Source organism: Idiotropiscis lumnitzeri, chromosome 3, assembly GCF_059441095.1.
Source record: "Idiotropiscis lumnitzeri isolate Australia: NSW breed Sydney's pygmy pipehorse chromosome 3, RoL_Ilum_1.0, whole genome shotgun sequence".
Taxonomy (NCBI): Eukaryota; Metazoa; Chordata; class Actinopteri; order Syngnathiformes; family Syngnathidae; genus Idiotropiscis; species Idiotropiscis lumnitzeri.
The window spans coordinates 10,719,668-10,740,024 of NC_142393.1; the positions used below are offsets into that span (position 1 = coordinate 10,719,668).

Here is a 20,357-nt window from a genome sequence, read left to right on the forward strand (position 1 = left end):
TGAAACTATGGAGGGGCCCCTCTTCATGTCTCTATAAATATTGCGATAGGGTGAAGAAGTCATACCAGCATGTGAAAAAAGTAAAACGGGCTTGTTTAAATTCGCAACATGTCAACTGTTAACAAAAAACACTCACACATACTGTAATTTATGTCCAAAACAAGCTCTCAAACCAAAATCGACTTAAGGGGACAGAGTACAGCACATTTATTTTCAATATAAACCTTTGTTTGTCTCAAACACACTACATTAAAGTTGAAAACATGTAAAACACAAAAAAGCATGCTAAAATCAATTTCCTTCATCTAAACCATTGCTTCCCAACCGTAACTGAACCAAAGCACGTATTTTTCATGAGCAAAAATTTCAAGACATGCCATCAAGCAAAAAAGTCTTCATAAGTTTAGACACCTCCCATTTGGCATCAAAGATTATGTTAGTGCGTGTTGCTGTCGTGGGTATTTTGTGTTCTTTTTCTCCTGTTTTTAATTAATTATGGGCTACCAGAGTCATGATGGAGAGGATTGGATTTTAATACTTCCGCCATTTTTTTTGTGGAATACTTGATACGACACAGACACGCCAAGACTATCTCCGGCGGCTCCCAAATTAATTGAGTTTGAAGAACAAAGTACAATGATGTTCTGCAGTAAAATTTCTGACAAATTAAGTGAAATTGTGTAATTACCTACAGCACATTAACGTGCCTCAACACAGATGTTGGAAATTAGTGCTCTGAATCATTGATGTCACACCGGAGACCCACCGGCCAGACTGGGCCTCCTCGTCATTTTATGTGGCCTATTAAATTGTAAATGTTAAATCTGTTCATTTACGATTTGCTTATCGTCACGTGTGCGGTCTCACATTTTCAAAATTGGTGTATGTGTGTATATTGTTTAATTAACAAAGAAAAATAATCTATTCAAGATTCCTTCCTTCAAGCATTATGTGAACATTATGGCATTGCTAAAAAAAACAAATCCCTGGGATGCTGGATTACATCCCGGTGGATTACAGAATCATTTCCCCACCAATAATAATGGAAACCCAAATAATCTGCTCCTGAGTCAACCTTTTAACATTGTCAAACTGGATAAACAATGTTATAAGTAACATTATAACATCATTAGCTGTCATAAAAGTGTAAAAAAAAAATGAAAGGGGAAGTCAAGTCAAAATTTAAAAGTCAAATCAAAATGTTCTATGAACAAGTCTAAATAAAACATTCTGATTAATATTGCGTTTGTGCAATATGAATTAAGCAGAAAAATCCACCCGTATTTAAGCCACACCCTGAAATGGATAAAAATGCCTAATTCAAATTCCGCAAATGCATTAATAAGAATATCCTTTTCCAACTATTGGGCGTGCATAGACTATATTATTGTAAATTTTTTTTATTGATTTGACATCCCCTTTAATCTCTGCTTATACTAAGATGAAAAATTTAAAGTCTTGATGTTAATAAAATCACTCACTGTAAATATGCAGTCGGAAAAACTCCACTTTATCTTTGATAATAAATTGTAGTGACACAGAGCACGACTGCTTTGATTTGGAGTTTTAACTTCGGATGGTTTTGCTTCTTCCCACAAAACCCTTCGTGGAGGCTGCTCCCTCTTTTGGAATAGACGTCTTGCGCAACGCTATGCACGGTTGGATTGTAGAGGTGCTGGTATATTTTTCGAGAAATGCCCCCCCCCCCTCACAAAACTCTCTGGGAGGGAAAACTTCAGATGTTCCACGTGTACAATGCATTCTATACTTTTGCTGCAATGACCACACCAAGTTGTGTTTCCGAACAAAGGCGACATATAGCAAAATATCCAGTGTGGTTTGCGCACACATCTTGGAACATTCCAGTCCCACGAGTTTATTGTAAATCACCACAGTACTCCTTTCTGCACGTGCAAGCCTAGTGAACCACAGTCTGTGGAAGCCATACGTAAACGAACTCATGGGAGTGTTCTTAACCTTTACCATCTGTTGCTTTAAAGGACATGGACTCAAGTTGCCTCACACACTTGTGGAGATCCCTGGTTCATATATTTACGTTTCCACGTTGATGCATTGCACAGCTAGCTTTTTACAGCTTGGCTCTCATATACGATACGTCTGGTCGTCAAATCCAGACTCTTATGCAATAAAGTGCTCTATACATTCTACTCCTCAGCACCCCACTGGACTCCAGTGCTTCCTTAACTATAAAAAAAAAAACACGTCCATGTGCATGAACAGGACAGAGTAATCTTGGCAATCCTCCACTGATCAAGCGGTTAACAAAGTCACAGTTAATGTGTTGTCTGTTTTAGGGAAAGGAAGAGGAGTGCCTACACGTGTGACCTCACAAGAAACTTGATCCCATCATTTTCAGCCCCCCTTCTCACTCCCTGTTCCCATATTTGTTCCTCTCTTCCCAACCTTCCCCAGAGCCACAGTGTGCTTCCATTCAAGGCTCCCAAACACACACGTATTACGCTTGGGCCCAAAGTGCCGTTGTGGCTGCAGGACTTTGCGACGCAAACGACTGTTTGTGAGGGTCAACTGGACTCGCCTGAGGAGGTAAGACCGCTCAAATTTGAGTTCCTGAGCTGTACGGACTGCTGCCACGTGGTTTGAGTTCTTGAGGAGCTGTGCTCAGCAAAAAAAGAAAAGTGCTTTGTTGAAGGTGTTCTCTCTTCAACTTGGAGAACTTTTCAGTCAGTCGTGTTTAGTTTTTGTGCAAGCATGTTTTGGTGAGCTGTCTTGTTTATGTGTGTGTGCGTGTGTGTGTGTGTGTGTGTTTGCACATGTATGTTTCTTTTGTTATGGATTCTAGGAAAGAAATGTAGGAAAATATGTGGAGATATAAGTACAAGTAGTATCAATAAATCTTTACATGAACATAAATAATCCGTGTTAAGACAAAAAGTGAGTGTGAAACATTCTCATGCACGGTCCTTGAGTTGCTTCTGTTGCCATATCATCATCGTGGAATTCCCCTTTAAATTATGGGATGCTTTTGGGAGTTTTATATTTTCTTTTGCATTTTTTTTTTTTTACACATGAATGGCGATTTGTTCTTTCTGCATATTTATTCAAATTTGCACTTAAATTGGAATTGGATTTTTGCCCAGTCAAGTGACCAAAATACTTTTTTTAGACACCTTTAAATCTGTCAACAAAGCCAAAAAAAATGCAAATCCATAAAAGCCTTAATGCTTTCAAACTTTTGTACTTGGCAGAGGGAATAACACAATTCACCAATAAAATACTGTTCTGGACGCAACAGGAGTATGATTGATTGGTTATATAAGTGAGTAAGTTTAAAAGAGTTTAAAAACGTGAGCTATTTCACATGGGCATGAGTGGCAAATGTTTTAGTTTCAAAACCAGTGTCAGTGTAGTTCAACACTCACACACGAATGTACAGCGTCACTGTGTAAATCATGCGGAGGAAAAAAATAGAAGCACTGTGTGGTTTGTGCTGTTATATCGTAGCAGGGAACATTCTGAGCACTCAGAAGTCTGAGTTAGGGTGACAAAAACACAACTTGGGAGTTTTGGTGGGATGAAACAGTTAAGTTGTCTTTTTACATGACTTTTTTAGCTCATTTTAACAGGGGGGGTATAGATGAGAATTTCAAGAGACAGTAATGTTGCTTGGAACAAACCTTAAAATAAATCTCAATGTTTGCAAAGGTGGCGGCGCAGTGGATCAGTGGTGAAGACTGTCGCCGCTGTAGGTGAAACGGATGTCGTGAGATTATGTGACGGTGTTCAGGATTGTTCCTGAAAGCAGAGTCATTTGGGGAAACAGGAAGATAAAAACAAAACGGGACCGTTCTGATTGCTATGTTGAGCTTGTTGGCCACGTGATGGTTAAATGCTGAATATTTATTTACATCTTCCTCATATTACAAAACATACTGTACATATCATTTTGAATGGCATCGCAGGACGAAGCCTATAACATGACCAAATTCCAGACACCAGATTCCAAGTCAACGCAATGTCATTTTGCTTATATGATACTCTGAGCCTTGTTACTTTATGCTGCTCATAAAATCGCTATATACAGGAACGGAAATGTACTTCATGTTTTACAGGTTTTATTTAGATTGGATTTTCACGGATGAGATATTCTGGCAAAGTGGTTTTGAGCAATTTTGAATAAATAGACAGCATGGACCATCACCATCGCTGTCTATGTCATGATTAATTTTGGACGATGGTTAATAAGACCTTATATCAGGGGTGGGCAAACTTTTTGATTGGTGGGCCACAATGGGTTATAAAATTTGACAGAGAGGCCGAACCTGGAGCAGATGGATGGCGTGTTTTGGTAACCTCACCTCATCGGAGAAAACAAAATACATTGAATTTTAAATGAAAGTGAACAAAAGGATTGCAACAAAATATCTGTCTTTGACCCTCCACAGTATTTAGAAAATAAAACATCAAAAAGGTTTATTCATTTAATTTTTTTCATGTTCGGCGGGCCGGATTAAAACGTTTAACGGGCCGCATGTGGCCCCCGGGCCGTAGTTTGCCCACGCCCGTCACTCATATATATATATACCAAAGTGTGTGGCACTATAGACATTTACGATGTCTATTTGTGTAAGGGCGATATTAGAAAGAGCCATGTGACGATTTGTGTCGCTGCATGAGAAAAGCGGTGCTGTCATGTTTGAACAGGGAGGTCATTCTCAACTTTTATCAACATTATCTGTTGTTCCAGAAGCACTCAAAGTGAAAATATCCACTATTGCGGCCGAACGTTTGGCCTTGCTCTTACCTTGTCGCTGGCATGCGCCCATGTTGCTCGAAAACTTCTAGTTTTCTTTCTTTAAAAGGCGAGCAGTTAGAAATATGATACATGTACGACCATGAGCATTTTCGTGACACTGGATTAAAGTTGTTTTTTTTTTTTTTAAATTATCGAAACTACAGTTACCATGTTGAAAACATTATACTCACATAATAGAAGAAATTGATTGAAAGTGTAAAAATAAAACTCAACATAAACAAGCCCAACATTACTATGACTCTACAAACCCCAAATTTATTTGAAATGACACAGTTACTCTTGGTGACCTGAAATGCTCGATGAGATCAGGCTGTACACTGTGTCCTTTTAGTTTGGCCACAAGTTTATTTACACTGGAGCTGTTTTTACACTGGCAACCGTACCATATGTTAGCCTATGTTGGAATGTCGGGTTGGTAGAAAAATACTGCGAGAATTTACCGTCTAGACCAGGGATAGGCCAACATTTGATTTTTTAAAAAAAGGATGGCGGGGCCTTGCAAAATAACAAAAAAAATTATGAATGTCCCTTTTTTAAAATGACATTCTTGTTTTTAAATGTAATCATAATTCTTTTTATTTTATTTAAATAACAATAACAAATATGAAAGGAATCTTGATGCTTGGTGGACTGGATCCTAGTTGCCTGAATGTAACCCACCAACCGGGTCGAGCCTCGCTCAGAAAGTCTACAACGATATTGACTGTTGTGATCAATCTGACTTGACCTGACGATGACTTTTACTCTTGTAACCAACGGGGAAACCAAACAGTGATAAGGTACGAGAAGAAACGTTTGTTTTGGCTGGATGAGCTCAGTCGTGTACTTTGACAATGATGACATAGGCCAGACCTCCGTTTACAACTTGTATGTTGCTTGTTTTATTTTCCCTATGACGCACTGACTGTGTGATCGTTCATTAGTGAGAAATAAACAAGTTTGAATAGCAAATTTTATTTTTTTTTTAAATCTGCTCATTTTTTCGGTTTGTTTCCCATGGGGAATCTGACGTCAGTTCGCCATGAATATGACATCAAATTCATTCAATTCATGTCATGCTGATGCTGAATTGACAGATGCCTACTTGGTTATCGGTGTTTCTTTCTGAACTTCAGAATTGACCAGGATTAAGTCACAATATAATAGTATATAAAAGTTGTAACAAAGCATCCTCAACAGTCCTCATCTTTCACAGATTTAGATTTACGCTCACCAAATCGAGATTTCACTCTCTAAAGTAGAGCTGTGCAATATTGAAACAACATATGATAAGCACTTTGAATATTGCGATCTCAATATTATTATAACATTATTTAACATGGAGCTGAAGAAATGATATCTTTATTAACTAATCAATTAAAAGTGTAATGTAGCAATGTATTATTTTCTAAATAAGTTATTGATTGTAAACACGAGCCTATTTCAAATACATCAGTAGAGCTTTTGACTGATCACGCTCTACTCACTCGACATCGATCGGGTGTGTTTCGAAAGACTCTCCAGAATAAAATGCACTGCGGTATAAGGAATCATTTGCATTGTGCTTTGCTTTTTCTTTTTCAGATTTCACCTCTCATTTTATCGCATTTGAATTGAGACCGTCCTATTCAAATATGGAAATGGAGAAACTGTCAAATGGTCATGGAGCTGCCGTGCCAATGGATGAAGAGTACGCTCTATTTGCTTGCATTTAGTTGACTTGTTGCAGATTAGCACCAACTTTAGCGCATTTTTATTTTTCCCATTTACCTTCCACTTCCAGAGTCCCACAGGAAGATCAGCTGTTTCTAGAGCACAAGAGCGGGCCCACAAAGTCGCCCCAGTTTACAGACGTGAGTATGGCAGGAAAAGAGAATACCGCTATTTGGAATCCATGCCTTGAGATACAAGACCCAACTTACAATTTTTTGGGGGACATATGAGCCATCGTGAAGCCGATGTTTGTTGTTGTTTTTTTTTTTATGTTTAAGATGTCACCTTAATTCTCTTTCAGTTTGAGGGTAAAACCTCCTTGGGAATGTCTGTCTTTAACCTGAGTAACGCCATCATGGGCAGCGGAATTCTGGGCCTTTCGTACGCCATGTCCAACACAGGCATCATCCTTTTCCTGTGAGTGCTTGTCTCCTAATCCTTAAAGTACTGTTTTTGGAGGGACCTCCCGAGTGTTTGTCTGTCAGACTTCCTCTTCCTGTCCAACCCATTTATCTTGTCGAGGCAAAGGAAAGACATAAAAAGTGGATTTCAGAAATTACTACACGACCGTATTGTGAAATAGATTTTAAAAATGCCTCAAAGGGATTAATCAAAGGAATGTGAGGAAAAAAATCATAGGTTTTAACCTGGAAAGCATTTATCCTTGGGACTGACTTCTCTTTTGTTGGCAACTTATTCAATTTGCGAGCAGCATAACAGCTAAATGCTGCATCACCATGTTTACTTTGAACAATTTTTTTTAATTAAAAATCTTAGATAGGTGAATTTAAAATCAGTCGCAAAGCTAAAATATTATTTTTATATATCATGAAGAGTTAAAAAAAGATCTCTGTATTTTATTATTTTTTTTTTTTTTACAAAGTCAACGACTGTTGAGGATTTTGGTGTGGCAAGTGGACCTACCGTAAGATGCGTGTTTGGTAGAAAACATTTTTTTTCTCCAGTCTTGCCACCAAATGCAGACAAAGGACATGAATGGATGGCTTGAGCTAGGACTCCCCGAATTTAAATCATGCTAACTTTTTTGGAATTGAAATGATCAACGAGAAATCGGCACCGGAATCGTACAAATTCAAACAATACCCAACCGTAGTTGTCTGACATTAGAAATTATTATTTAATTTTTAATCATTTAATTGTAAGCTATGGAAAAAAAAAACTGCAATTTCTTCCGCTAATGGTTGGTGCCTCTTCTATTTTGCACAAGCTTTGTATCCACCTCTGCGCCCTTCTGACACGCATTTCTCTTGCTACTGTGTGTGCGTGTATGACAGGGTCCTGTTGATATGTATTGCATGTCTGTCCTCCTACTCCATCCATCTGCTGCTACGCAGTGCTGGAGTCGTGGGTAAGGCTTCCAAAACATTTAGCAAACAAAGCAAAATACAAAATCCTACTCCAAGCTTTTGAGTGTTGGTTTTGTTTTTTTTTTTCCCTCAGGTATCCGTGCCTACGAGCACCTGGGCATGAGAGCATTCGGACATCCGGGAAAGATTATAGCTGGGGTCATCATAACGCTACATAATATTGGAGGTCATTTCTCAATATGAATGGGATGTAAATCTAGATCATGAAAATGCCACGACATCTATGCTTTGACAATGTAGGCAATGCCAATAAATGTTTTGTTTTTTTCTGCAGCGATGTCAAGTTACCTGTTCATTGTGAAGTCCGAGTTACCGCTGGTCATCCAGGCTTTTCTCGGCCAAACATCCGGGTCAGAGTAAGTAGAAACACTGAAAACGAGTCATACCTTTTGAGTTGGCATGTCCCTGATCCAACTGGAGACTTTTTCGTTCCCATTCTACGTGATGCTGCATTTTAATTCATGATGCATTTACAACATAGAACAGAGGTCTGTATGAAAACTTATGGACAGGGGATTTTTTTTTTCTTCATAATGTTAAAAAAAATCAGTACAAGCCGACTGGAGTTGTGGACTGTGGAGTATCGGCGTATCTATTTTAATTGTTGTATTTTCTGATTCATTGCTATTGAATGCAATCATCACACAAGACATCTTACCATATGTTAATTAGTCTTTTGACAGTAGACTTGACGCAGAGAGCTGGATACATTTTTTTTTTTAATACCAAATCCTTGAAATATCAACATTACACAGTGCTGGTAGAATTGTGGTAAAAGGAGTCTCTCTTTATCTTCCTCACCTAGTGATTGGTTCATGAATGGAAATTACCTCATCATGATAGTCACTGTCTGTATCATCCTTCCTTTGGCCCTCATGAAGCACCTTGGTAATTCTCAATTTTTGTCCTCACTTAAATAATCATATATTGTTTAAAAATATAAACTTTAGGGAGCCGTGTTGGAAATGGATGATGTCATGAAAATATTGTCGGTTGACCATCATAACAAGTGTTCCGTGTGCTCATCAGGGTATTTGGGTTACACGAGCGGCTTTTCTCTCTCCTGTATGGTGTTCTTCCTCTCTGCGGTGAGTTGATGCCAAATTATACAATCTAAATATTGTTGAGTCGCACAACCAATCATACCGTGAATGAACGGTTGCATTATAAAAAGCCTTTAAATTAAATGTAATGCTTTGTAATCTCAGCCAACGGTGCACAATTTAATATGTAGGCGTTTTTTTTTTTAAATGCTAGCTCGCATGTACACATAGCATGCTTATATTATATTCCCTTTTCTGTCACAAAAGGTCATCTACAAGAGATTTCACATTGTGTGTCCTCTGGAGGTGTTTGGCAACTATTCAGTCAGCACAGACCACTCCGAGGATATGTGCACCACCACATTCTTCACCATCAACCAAGAGGTAAGCACAGAACAAATTCACTTCATTTCAAGTGGACACCAGAGCATGATTTGCTGCTTAATGTACGTATCTCTACGAGAAAATATTTAAGTATCGTATGATGTATGACAAACGGCCGGACAGATGTTTTCCCACTTTGTTTGCAGACAGCATATGCTATCCCAATTCTGGCATTTGCCTTTGTGTGTCACCCTGAAGTTCTTCCCATCTACACCGAACTAAGAACGTAAGATTCACAACAAAAAAAAAATTGCAAGTGAGAAAATTGGTTTTCTGCCGTTGTTGGATATGATTAGTCTTTTCTTAATCTTATTCCATCAAGCCCAACCAAGAGAAGAATGCAGAATGTTGGCAATATTTCCATCCTTGGCATGTTTATTATGTACTTCCTCACGGCCACATTTGGATATCTGACTTTTTACGGTGAGTGCAACACCTCTGCCACTTGGACCAATGATTTCATCCGTAATAGCTGGTTGGGAATTTGTTTTGTTTTTTTTTTGTGTGCAGAAAACACAGAAGCAGAGCTGCTCCATACTTACAGTAAGGTGGACCCTCTGGACACGCTGATCCTGTGCGTGCGATTGGCTGTCCTGGTTGCTGTCACTCTTACGGTTCCTGTGGTGCTCTTTCCTGTAAGCGTTAATCGTTAATTCACATCATAAATCATGCCTGCCATTGATTTGCATTTACTATCTTACTCGTTAAAAAGACAAGTTGCATCGTAGAGTGTTGTCTTGAAATCTGAGTGTTCTTTGAGATACAAGCATTCATGGGAATTTGGAATACAAGGCATGCGGGAACAATAAAAAGAAAGGAATGAGGTAGTCGGAGGTGTTCACTGTCAAGTACTTTGTGTCCATCAGATCCGTCGTGCCCTGCAGCAGCTTCTGTTCCCCGGGAAGGCTTTCCACTGGGTGCGCCATATCGCCATTGCCGTCTGCCTGCTGTTCGTTGTCAACCTGCTGGTCATCCTCGTGCCCAACATTCGAGACATCTTTGGCATTACTGGTATCACAGTCGACTAACACGCTTGTAAAAACTGTCATAATAAAATCACGGACTGCTGTGTTACCAGATAGGATCGATCATAAACACTTTGGAATCACCAAATGAATGTAAAAATTGCAATGTTGTCAGGAGCTGACCTGGATGTGTAAAATCAACTTTTCATTGAAAAATCAGGAGTGGTTTTGAAAAAAAAAAAAATTCCAAGGCATTTTACAGACTGCTTTTTTTTCTGTGCCCAGGGGCAACTACTGCTCCCAGTCTGATCTTCATCCTTCCCGGACTGTTTTACATCCGCATCGTCCCCACTGAGCAAGAACCCATGAACTCCAGACCAAAGATCCAAGTAGGTTTCCACTTCGGCCTTCAAGAAAGACCGCTCCATACTGACGTCTCCTGTTTTGTTTTCAGGCCGCATGTTTCACAGCACTCGGATTTATATTCATGACCATGAGTCTTACATTCATTGGACTCGATTGGACAAGCGGGGAGAAACGAAATCTGGGCGGGCATTAAAGTGCTTCTTGAGCTCGACAGAAACAGCAACCTCACTTATTCTACAGTCCTCGACTTTCTGCTGGATGGTTTTGACCATGAGCTCGGAGCGCTCCTTAATTCTCACGAGGACTCATTGTTCCTCCGTGGTGTCAACAACAGCAAAGTGTGCCCCGTAAGCCACTCAGGACACATCCGCAGGTAGCGTCGGCCCGCTTACGTCGACGATGGAAGCCACCATATTTGCAACTGTCCATCGTTACTAAATGTCACAAAATTGTGGAGGATAATGCGAAGAAGAAAATTATTGTCTGCATGCAAAACATTTGTTAAATGATCGCTTTATAAAATGGAGCAGAAGAATGACATTGAACAAGACCAAACACTCTGGGGCGGGGTGGGGGGTTATTTGAGGTCATTTGATGTGTTGTACTTTGTAATACTGCAGAGCAGTACTTCACAAACTGCAAAAGAAATGTTACCCTCAGTCAAAAACGACAGTGTGGTATTTGCATGGCTCTGCAGTGAACCAGTTAATTTGGTATAAGGTAACCAATTACTTTGGTTTTGTAAATTTATTGTGGACATATATTGTTCAATAAATATTGTCAAAATATTTCTGTTTATTTCAGAGGCGCCCCGCAGACATCTTGTACACCGTACAATAACGCAATACTGAGACCACCCTGATTATTTTTTTTAACATGTCTGCCTCACAGTTCAGAGATTTGGTGTTCGAATGCTTGACTCATTGTCATTCCCGTGTGGATTTTGCATGTTCTCTCTCCTCGTGTGGGTTTTCACCAGTTATTTTTCGCCGACTGTAAATGTGACCTATAGTACGGAAGCATATTGCTGGCACAACAGGAAAAAAATGATCAACCTTATCATGAAAAAATGCGATAATTATCATGTAAAAACATGAAACCTATCATGTAAAAACGTGAAAACTAGCATGTAAAAACGTGTCTCAACCCAAGCATGAAATAGAACTTAATCAAGTTGTTATCCATTCTGTTGTTTCAACGTGACAAGTTTAACTTTTTTACATGATAAATATCACGTTTTGACATAATTATCATGTTTTCACATAATGATCACGTTTTTACACAGTAATTATCACGTTTTTACATAATTATCACTTTTTTACATAATCATCACGTTTTTCATGATAATTATCTCACTTTAACATGATAATTATCACGTTTTTACATAAGTTTCATGTTTTTACATGATAAGTTTCACGTTTTTACACAATTATCACATTTTTACATAAGTTTCATGTTTTTACATGATAAAATTCACGTTTTTACAATTATCACGTTTTTACACGATAATTATCACGTTATCACGTTTTTACATGATAAATATCATGTTTTTACATGATAAGTTTCATGTTTTTACATGAAAATTATCATGTTTTTACATGATAAAATTCACGTTTTTACACGATAATTATCACGTTTTTACATGAAAATTATCATGTTTTTACATGATAAATATCACGTTTTTACATGATAAGTTTCCTGGTGTGGCAGCAATACGCTTCCGTACTATACCCTAACAACTTAATTGAATTTTTTTTTTGGGGGGGGGGGCGACAACTGGGTTCATGTGGTTAAAAAAATGAGCACGCCGTCTTCAAACTGAGGGTGTGGCTGTGTTCAAAATAAACAAATCACATACAAACAACTCACCCCACCCAATAGCCCAGATATATAAAGAAGGCGGGAGATTGTTGTCACATGTACGTATTTTTTTTTATTTATTTTTTTAAATCACCTGTACGTGCCCTGTGATTGATACACAAACAGTCCATGGTGTACCCTGCTTCTCACCCAAAGTCAACTGGGCTCACCTGTAACCCTAATGCGGACAAATGCTACAGAAAAGAGATAAATGAACTTTGTTTGATGCTCGTCATTTGCGATCATTTTTTTGTGTCCACTGACGTGGTCGCCGCATTTGCTCTTGTCTGCTCGCCCTGTATTTTGAGTGTTGTTGTTTTTTCCACCCCTCCCACGCAAACTCTGACAGAATGATCAAACCATAAAACTGCTTGGTGGTTTAAGCAGACGGCAAAGCAAATCTAAAACTGGCAAGCCGTGCCTCATTTCGGACTGCAGAAGAAAGCGTTTGAACTTTTGCTGACCTGCCACACCAGCAACACACAAGACTCCTCTCAGATCAAAATAGCAAAGCTTAATGTCTGCCAGCCCCATTGCAACCTGCTCATCTCATTCCAGCCGAGGGCTCAGTTTTTAAGCACTTGCTACTGTCTAGTCCTCTACCACTGGCCCCTGTAGCTCCAGTTTCTACAGTGCAGCAACCTAAAATTCTGGCTCCAGCTCCCTCTCCTGGCCCAATAAGCTGTTCTCAGTTTCCACTCGTGTTCGAGCGGAGCATGAGGCTGCACACGAGGATCCAGGGGCTGCTCTGCAGACGCCCAAGTATCAAATTCTTGTTCCTAAACTGCAGTGCTGTAGTTTGAGCGCTGCGTGCCTCAGCTTCAGCCGCCTGAGAGTCGAGCGGCTCAGGCGTCACCATGTGAGGGGGAAGTATTGAAGCCGAGACCGCCCACCTGACCACTTGAACGAGCCCAATAATTCTTCTGCCAGTGCAAGTCTGATGATCTCCTGCAGAAGTCTCTTGTCGTACTAGAACGTACTTTTCGAGCGCATGACTTAAAACTTTTTTTTAGCATTTAGATTTGTCCGCTGATAATTTTACACTGATTTACTTCAACTTAAAGTTATCAAAGTTAGGTTGACACAGACCATGTTGTGCTTTAAAATTCTTCAACTTTTAATTGGAGGAGCTCTTACCTCAAAGTTTAGACTGACAACAAAGATACAAGAAGCTCTTTATGACTACCAGTGTGTTTACCTTCACTAAGACCTGAAATTGTGTAATTCAGTAGTCTGAACTAATTAACACTATTGGTAATCTCAGTTTCCCACGTCACTTTTATGACATACATCACTGTGATGTCATTCAAACCCCATTAGTGCTGACTAAACCATTGCTGAACCTCTACATTTACAGAAGAATAATGTATGAGCATGTGGCTGCCAATTCTTGTGCGAGTTTATTGTTTGGTAATAAGAATTCCATAGTCAAACACTTTATTTTTTTTTTACAATAGATATATATTTTTTTAATAATAGCTCTACATGACACATTCAAAAAATATTCACTCAACATTCCGTTCAAATACAGCTCATTCCGCAAATTACAAGGATGCTTGTTGTATTAAAGGAAGAAAAGTTAATCAAATACATGTTCTTTTTCCCCATTTGGGTTTTCAAACAATAATGAGAATGGCTCTTGAACTAAGAAGGGAGGTTTGGCAGCACCATTTGCTGTTGTGATTGGAATGGTAGATTTAAACAAGTGAGAATAATTGCTGGTGCCTGACTTTCATTAGCTCATTCAATACAATGATTATTCTTGTCTCAAGTTATTTCAGTGACCAGTGTTGGGTTTTAGAAACTCAGAGCATATGTAGCCGCAAATATGATTAACGTAAGAAATCAGGCATCATGATCCATAGTACATATTCAAATTCCTTGTTGAGTTGCTATGGTACAAATACCATTTGAGCTTTTTGAAGAAAAGCAGATCCCAAAGGCCACACGGGGCGGGGAGGTGTTAACGAACATCAATTGCTTCGGTCTAAGACCGATTTCAGTCATGTTCAGAGAAACAACAGTTGTTTTTATGCTTGGGCATCAGTAGGTAGCGCAGAGTCAGCCCTCTCGAACCTTGGCAACAAGTGCAGAATTCTCTTGTCGAATGGCCTTGTAGTCTCCGAGAATCTTCTCGAGATTAGCCACAGTTTTGTTACTATTTTCTGTGTCAATCTGCGGAGAAAATATAAAATTGTTAGTCACTGAACAAATTGAATTAAGAGGAATGAGCTCCCTCCCCCCCCTCCCTCTTTCTCCCCCCTCTCTCTCACTCTCACTCACTCACGGCCTGCGACACATCTTACCTGCTCTTCGAGATCGCGTATCTCCCTCAGGATCGTACCAGTGTCCTCGATGGTTTGGATCAATTGATTGCAGTTCTACGCAAGAGAGTAAAAAGTAAAATACAATATTGCAAAAGGGAGGGTAAAAAAATTATTGCAGTAGAGGAGGTTTGATTGTACTTCATGTAGGGCAGCCAGATACTTGTAGGATTTGCGGACCGACTCGTCTTTTTTGGCATCCTGGAATGATAAAAGAAAAATATATACAAAACACTCTGTTCAACAACTGCTAGACACTGGAGGTTGGCAATTTGTTCTAAGTCATCAATAAAATAAATAGATACTCACGAACAAAAGCACAGAAAAAAAGAGACTTGTGTTTTAATGACCTTAAAGACAAGCTCATCTGTCACAGCAAAAGTCCGGTCCAGTTTTCCTGTGAGGCTGTTGATCTCTTTTTGCAGTTCTTTAGTGTCGGATAAAATCTGTTATCGACAAAACAAAAAAGAAATGAAATGGAAAAAAATAAGCATCCTTGAATTACTAAAATTGCTGCACAAAAGGACAGATGTTTGATCACTAAAATATTATTGAGTCGATAAATCAGAAAAATTGAAAACTTCCTCTTCCTTGTCAAAACTCGACCACAAATGTCGCCAGAATTCATTGAGGGATCTGAATCTTACTTTGCGTTCTTTAAAAAGATGTTGCCAGCAAAGTCTTACCTTGGTGATTTCCTCCTTCTGTTTCTTGATGTTGCTCACAATCTCCAGAATCCTCTGTGTGTATACTGCTCGAGACATATCCTTGGGAAGACTTTCTAACTCTGTTACCTATAGTGGGGAAAAACTGAATTCTAACACAAAAAAAGCACGTACACTGCAATGCAATTGAACTTGCATTTCAGTCACATGCTACTCAATCGTAAGATGAGCTGCTTCACTGTATATAAAACATGCGGTTGCTGTCAGAAATCTACTGATTACAAATATTTTTTAAGGTCTGATTACCAGTTGTTTGTACATTTCCTCCTTCTTCTTGGCCTCCTCTGTGGACACGCGGATTTTGTCATGTAGAACCTTGATTTCAGACAACTTTTTGGATGATTCCATCTGTGAAAAATGCAACTTGAATTAAATATTGCACATCAAATGATTCTAAATTGAAGTATTATTATTTTCCTGTGCATATGTACATCCTGATTACTGCAGATTTCTTTAAGCCTGCGATGTTCATCAATGAGTGGCGCACGGTGTTTCTCCCACCGAGAGGCCAGATTTATCACCCGCTGGGCGCTGGCCTCCACCAGAGCCTGCAGCAAAAGCCTGAGATTAATTTAAAGGCTGCGGTGCTTCTGAAGAAATCCATTTGTACTAATCCCACCCACCTGAAGCTTCACGATGTTGTTCTCAGCATCTGGTAAAAGATCAATGGTTTTCTTTTTCAGCTGGATCTTTTCCTCCAGTTCACAGTTCTGCCGCTCCCGTTGCTTGAACTCATCAAGCACCTACAAATATGTCCACATGAGATATTTGGTCACATGGCCTTGGTCATAGACTTCACTCTCCAAAACACAGTGAATCAGCATTTTTTTTTCTGTCATTATAGGACGGATGATTACATTATACACGTAGATTCATTACGAGATGAACAAGTGAATAGAAATTCATTGCAGATCAGAGAGTGAATGCTACCTGAGCATTCGTGACACTCAAGTGCTTCAGTTCCATAGTGAGTTGGTCCACATCAGTGCACAGCCGCTGAAATTGTTGCTGTAAAGACGCTAGCTCCTCTTGCTGACTGCGCTGGTTATCATCTGTCTGCCGCACAGGGGATGGTGCAGCTTCCATCTCCTGATCAAACAACGGATAATAATCATACACCAATAAATGAAGTTGTTTTGTAATGGATTTGTTGTTTTCATTCGTCACCGCCGAGCGTACGTACTTGTGTAAAAGTAAACTTCTGGGAGTGGGTGAAGTGAGAGCCCTTCGTCAGCGTGTGGTCAGAAGAAGCAGACCCCCTGAAGGATTGCAGTACGTCAGACAAATCAGAGGTGGCGCCAAGACCACCTAAGGCACTTTCCGTTGGGGGAAGGGCAGCGGAGCGCAGCTGCTCCTCAATACGTTTACGCAGCCGAGTCAGTTTTCGGGCCTTGTAGTCCTGCGTGAAAGGAGACAATTGTTAAACATTTACTTTTAATATTTAACAATTTTAATATTTACAACACTCCCTCAATGTATCCTCCTCACCCTAACATTGCGCTGGATTTAAAAAAATATATATATTTAAGAAAATTGAAAAAAACCTAAATCTTTTGGTCTAGATCTAGCGGCGCAGACACATACACAACAAGTTTGTCAACATTTTGAATACAAGTCAGCAGTGCTTAATTCATTTATGCTTATATATAACATGTGTAGGTAAAGCATTTGGAATTACTTGTTTCTACAGACATTTCAGGAGCAAGGAAAACAGACGATTTACTTGTGGAGTAAGACGAGACAGGAGTCCTTGACTGTTCCACTCATTGTCCCTTTCCTGCGCCGCACTGAGCTCAGCTGTGTGCTGCTCCAGTAAGGATGCCGCCACAGTGGTGTTATGGGCAAGCTGAGCAGTCACGGGGGGAAGAAAATCTCTCCGGTAGTCATTCGTCTCTGAAATAATGGCACAGGCTTCAGTTCAATTGCAATATACGGTTAACTACAAAGATAGAAAAATGTCAAAAAAAGAGCACAGGTCAGCGTCATAAAAATCCATCTAGAATTATGCAGATAAGGGGTTGGCCAGCCACATGTGGCGAGCATCAAAGCACCTTTGCAAGGCACTCAGAGTGCAGTGTGCATGCAATAAAATGATTACAGAACACACATGCACAGATTAGATTTCATTTTATGAATATGAGTAGGGCTCAAACATACAATGACTAATTTATTTAAAAGGTAAGCTTCAACCAAGCGTCCTTTTTACAGTTCTAAATAAAACAGTAACTCGACTTGCAAAGTAAATATTCACATTTCCACTCATTTTCCCAGGTACATTTTTACTGATAAACTGGCTGAAGAGTGGAACAGAAGTTGGTCGGCTGAAAAAATAAAAGTGATGACAACTTGTGCCTACCTTTTTGTGATTTCTTCTCTGGATCTTTAATACAGTAAGGTAAACTGAGGGGCTGCATGTGGAAGCTGTGCCTCACACTTAAATGCTACGGGCAGAAAATCACACGTCAGGACAACACAATATGCATAAAAGTTCTTTAACGTTTGCATATATAGCTTTTAAAGTGATGACACATACTCTGAAACCTCTAACAGTGGTGAACAAAAAGCAGCAAGAAGAAGACAGTGCCCATTTTGCTAATTCACCCCCCCCCCCACACACCCCTTTTTTTAAAACGGAAAACCTGACAGTAAAGTGCAATTTGTAAGAGTTTACTTGTGTTTCACCGTGCAGTGGTAGCCTGCAGTTTGGAGGGAGCCATGGTGCTACCAGCTGGGCTTTAATAGCAGCAGCAATAGATCGCTGAAGAATGGTTGATTTGCCTGTAGGAGGAAAAACATAAAACATTGTCTGACTCATAAAATGTCAACACAGTTTTGAAATTACTAGTCATACCAAGAATGTGGACAAGCAGTCTCTGGGGTAATATATTACTTAAAGGGTTCATAATATGAAAAATGTACTTTGTATTGTTTGTATACAACTAATTAGGTCTCCGGAGTGCCTATCCACCCATCACATGTGGAAATAAACAGTCAATGAACTCTTTGGTTTTCTGTCTATTTCTGAAAATCTGTCTGTGAGTGAGCTGTTCCACACTTCCGCCTCAATGTTACATAACAGTGAAGGTAATTAACATATTTTTTCTAGCTAGACAGGCCAAAGTCTCAGAGTGAAACAACCACTTAGTGTCTGGTAAGCCTCTCTTTCCATGTCCCAATACTGTACTGTGCTGTGCTGTATGAGTCAGTCATGTATCAAAGGGGAGCAGTTTTATATTACTCCAGGTTTACTTTGCCTATGTTATTTTTATACTTGTAAGACAGTGAAGGGTATTGAAATGTTACTCAATAAAGCTTTCATGACGGCAGTGATCCTGTACCTGTTGGTTGATCGGAGGCCTCTGCACGTTCTCTGGGTAGTTTCTCCACAAGGAACATGAGCAGGGAACGAATCTCTGTCTCACTGCTGTACAAGAAGGTTTGATAACCTATTTCACCTTTATAACCAATGTCCTGCAAACAAGTTTAATATTTCATTAATTGTTATTAGATCAGGAATGTTTTTGTAATTTTTTTTACAGAATTATCTTTTTTTTATATATATTTTAAATTGAACAAGTACAACAATGTTAAATATTACCATCAACCACCTCCCTCATCACCCCCCCCCTAAAAATAAAAAGAAGTAAAATCAGTAGGTCATGGCCGCTTTTACCTGACATGCCTGTGCCAAGCTCATGCCCACCCTGAAACGGGCAGACATGCCAGGCGGGAGGGATGTTGGCAGTCCACTGCCCAAGCCGGGATCGATTACTCGGATACATCTCACCACTGCCTCCACTATCAGCTCACTGGTGAAATCTTTGACACTATCAACCTCCTCACTCAGCTCTCTACAGGAAGTAGAACAAATGTGAGTAGGAATGTGTTTTTTTCCCTACTGCAAGCTGACAGTCAGACAACCACATGTTTGATCATATGATGCCCATTACATCTAGACAGTCTGGCTGACTGGCAAAGTAAATTACATGCATTTATGTTGCCATAATTGACAGAAACAAATATGTCACCAAGGACATTCTTATTCTACACAGGATTTTCACCTTTGATTCATAAATGACTTGTATAAATGCCATGTTTTACAATTTCCTTGTTTTAAACAGTACATGCCTGCTTTGCCTTTTTTTGTTTTCATTGCGAAGACTCCTGGAACAGTGAATTTTCCTTGTGGATGAACATGTTATCCATCTACCCATCAAGCTGTCATTCTCCTACGACAACAAGTACTTACGTGCCGACTTGTTTTAGGGCGAGTATCAAGATTTTGTCAACTTCCTCCATGTCGGATGTTTGAATCAAGGCGCAGAATTCGAGTAGCGCATCTAAAGCGTGCAGCTTGCAGTCAATGAGTGAAGAGTGGCTTCTCCATGATGGTCAAAAAGCATCAGAACATGCCTCAGTCGGCTAGCATTTAGCTACTTGTTCTCAAGCAGAAGCTCGCGTCTCACTGAGTTCATTCTGTTCTCCGTGTCAAACGAGGCGTATTAATCATCCTTAACAAATCTGCTCCTGTCACAGACTGAAATTAAGAGTTTCACTCGACTGTGAAGGTTGATTATTTTGACAAGTGAATGCCTCCTTTAGTGGGAAAAGTAAAGAAAATAGAGTGATTATGAAAAAAAAAACACGGTGGGTTCCTGGGAGATGAAGTCTTTTCGCCTGAATGATTATGCGAACAGATGACAATATGACTACATTTCCCAGCATGCATCAACATCGTGGTCTCATGACAAAAGTTGCGGAATCGCTGCACGAAATTACTGCATCGAAAGATTTTTTTGTGCATTAGAATGCACA

The 20,357-nt window shown here is 39.5% G+C and overlaps 2 protein-coding genes across 2 annotated transcripts; one reads left to right on the forward strand and one right to left on the reverse strand.

Moving 5' to 3' along the window:
• The first annotated feature begins 2,337 nt into the window (after positions 1 to 2,337).
• LOC148339875 (sodium-coupled neutral amino acid transporter 3-like) lies at positions 2,338 to 11,421 on the forward strand. Its single transcript, XM_088291090.1, has 16 exons — positions 2,338 to 2,565; positions 6,359 to 6,464; positions 6,558 to 6,627; positions 6,789 to 6,904; positions 7,783 to 7,856; positions 7,949 to 8,041; positions 8,150 to 8,231; positions 8,681 to 8,763; positions 8,905 to 8,963; positions 9,186 to 9,302; positions 9,449 to 9,528; positions 9,625 to 9,725; positions 9,813 to 9,937; positions 10,169 to 10,313; positions 10,553 to 10,656; positions 10,722 to 11,421. Exons 2-16 carry the CDS (start codon positions 6,409 to 6,411, stop codon positions 10,824 to 10,826), a joined length of 1,410 nt encoding a protein of 469 aa, XP_088147216.1. The 5' UTR covers positions 2,338 to 2,565; positions 6,359 to 6,408; the 3' UTR covers positions 10,827 to 11,421.
• Positions 11,422 to 13,913: 2,492 nt separating this feature from the next.
• On the reverse strand, positions 13,914 to 20,200 carry ccdc22 (CCC complex scaffolding subunit CCDC22). The gene is made up of 16 exons (XM_088292254.1): positions 19,792 to 20,200; positions 19,216 to 19,393; positions 18,881 to 19,013; positions 18,214 to 18,320; positions 17,899 to 17,983; positions 17,266 to 17,435; positions 16,726 to 16,941; positions 16,473 to 16,631; positions 16,166 to 16,285; positions 15,974 to 16,090; positions 15,789 to 15,890; positions 15,504 to 15,611; positions 15,168 to 15,263; positions 14,959 to 15,018; positions 14,800 to 14,874; positions 13,914 to 14,668 (listed from the first exon to the last, which is right to left on the reverse strand). Exons 1-16 carry the CDS (start codon positions 19,839 to 19,841, stop codon positions 14,555 to 14,557), a joined length of 1,890 nt encoding a protein of 629 aa, XP_088148380.1. The 5' UTR covers positions 19,842 to 20,200; the 3' UTR covers positions 13,914 to 14,554.
• Between the last annotated feature and the right edge of the window lie 157 nt (positions 20,201 to 20,357).

Excerpts from the sequence above, each read along its gene's own strand:
- LOC148339875 (XM_088291090.1), top strand. The coding sequence starts at position 6,409 with ATGGAAATGGAGAAACTGTCAAATGGTCATGGAGCTGCCGTGCCAATG. Across the intron at positions 8,042-8,149 it reads AACGCTACATAATATTGGAG|CGATGTCAAGTTACCTGTTC; the intron begins GTCATTTCTCAA and ends TTTTTTCTGCAG. Across the intron at positions 9,529-9,624 it reads ATCTACACCGAACTAAGAAC|CCCAACCAAGAGAAGAATGC; the intron begins GTAAGATTCACA and ends TATTCCATCAAG.
- ccdc22 (XM_088292254.1), bottom strand. The coding sequence starts at position 19,841 with ATGGAGGAAGTTGACAAAATCTTGATACTCGCCCTAAAACAAGTCGGC. Across the intron at positions 17,984-18,213 it reads CACTGCACGGTGAAACACAA|CATTTAAGTGTGAGGCACAG; the intron begins GTAAACTCTTAC and ends TTCTGCCCGTAG. Across the intron at positions 15,264-15,503 it reads AGAAGGAGGAAATCACCAAG|ATTTTATCCGACACTAAAGA; the intron begins GTAAGACTTTGC and ends TGTCGATAACAG.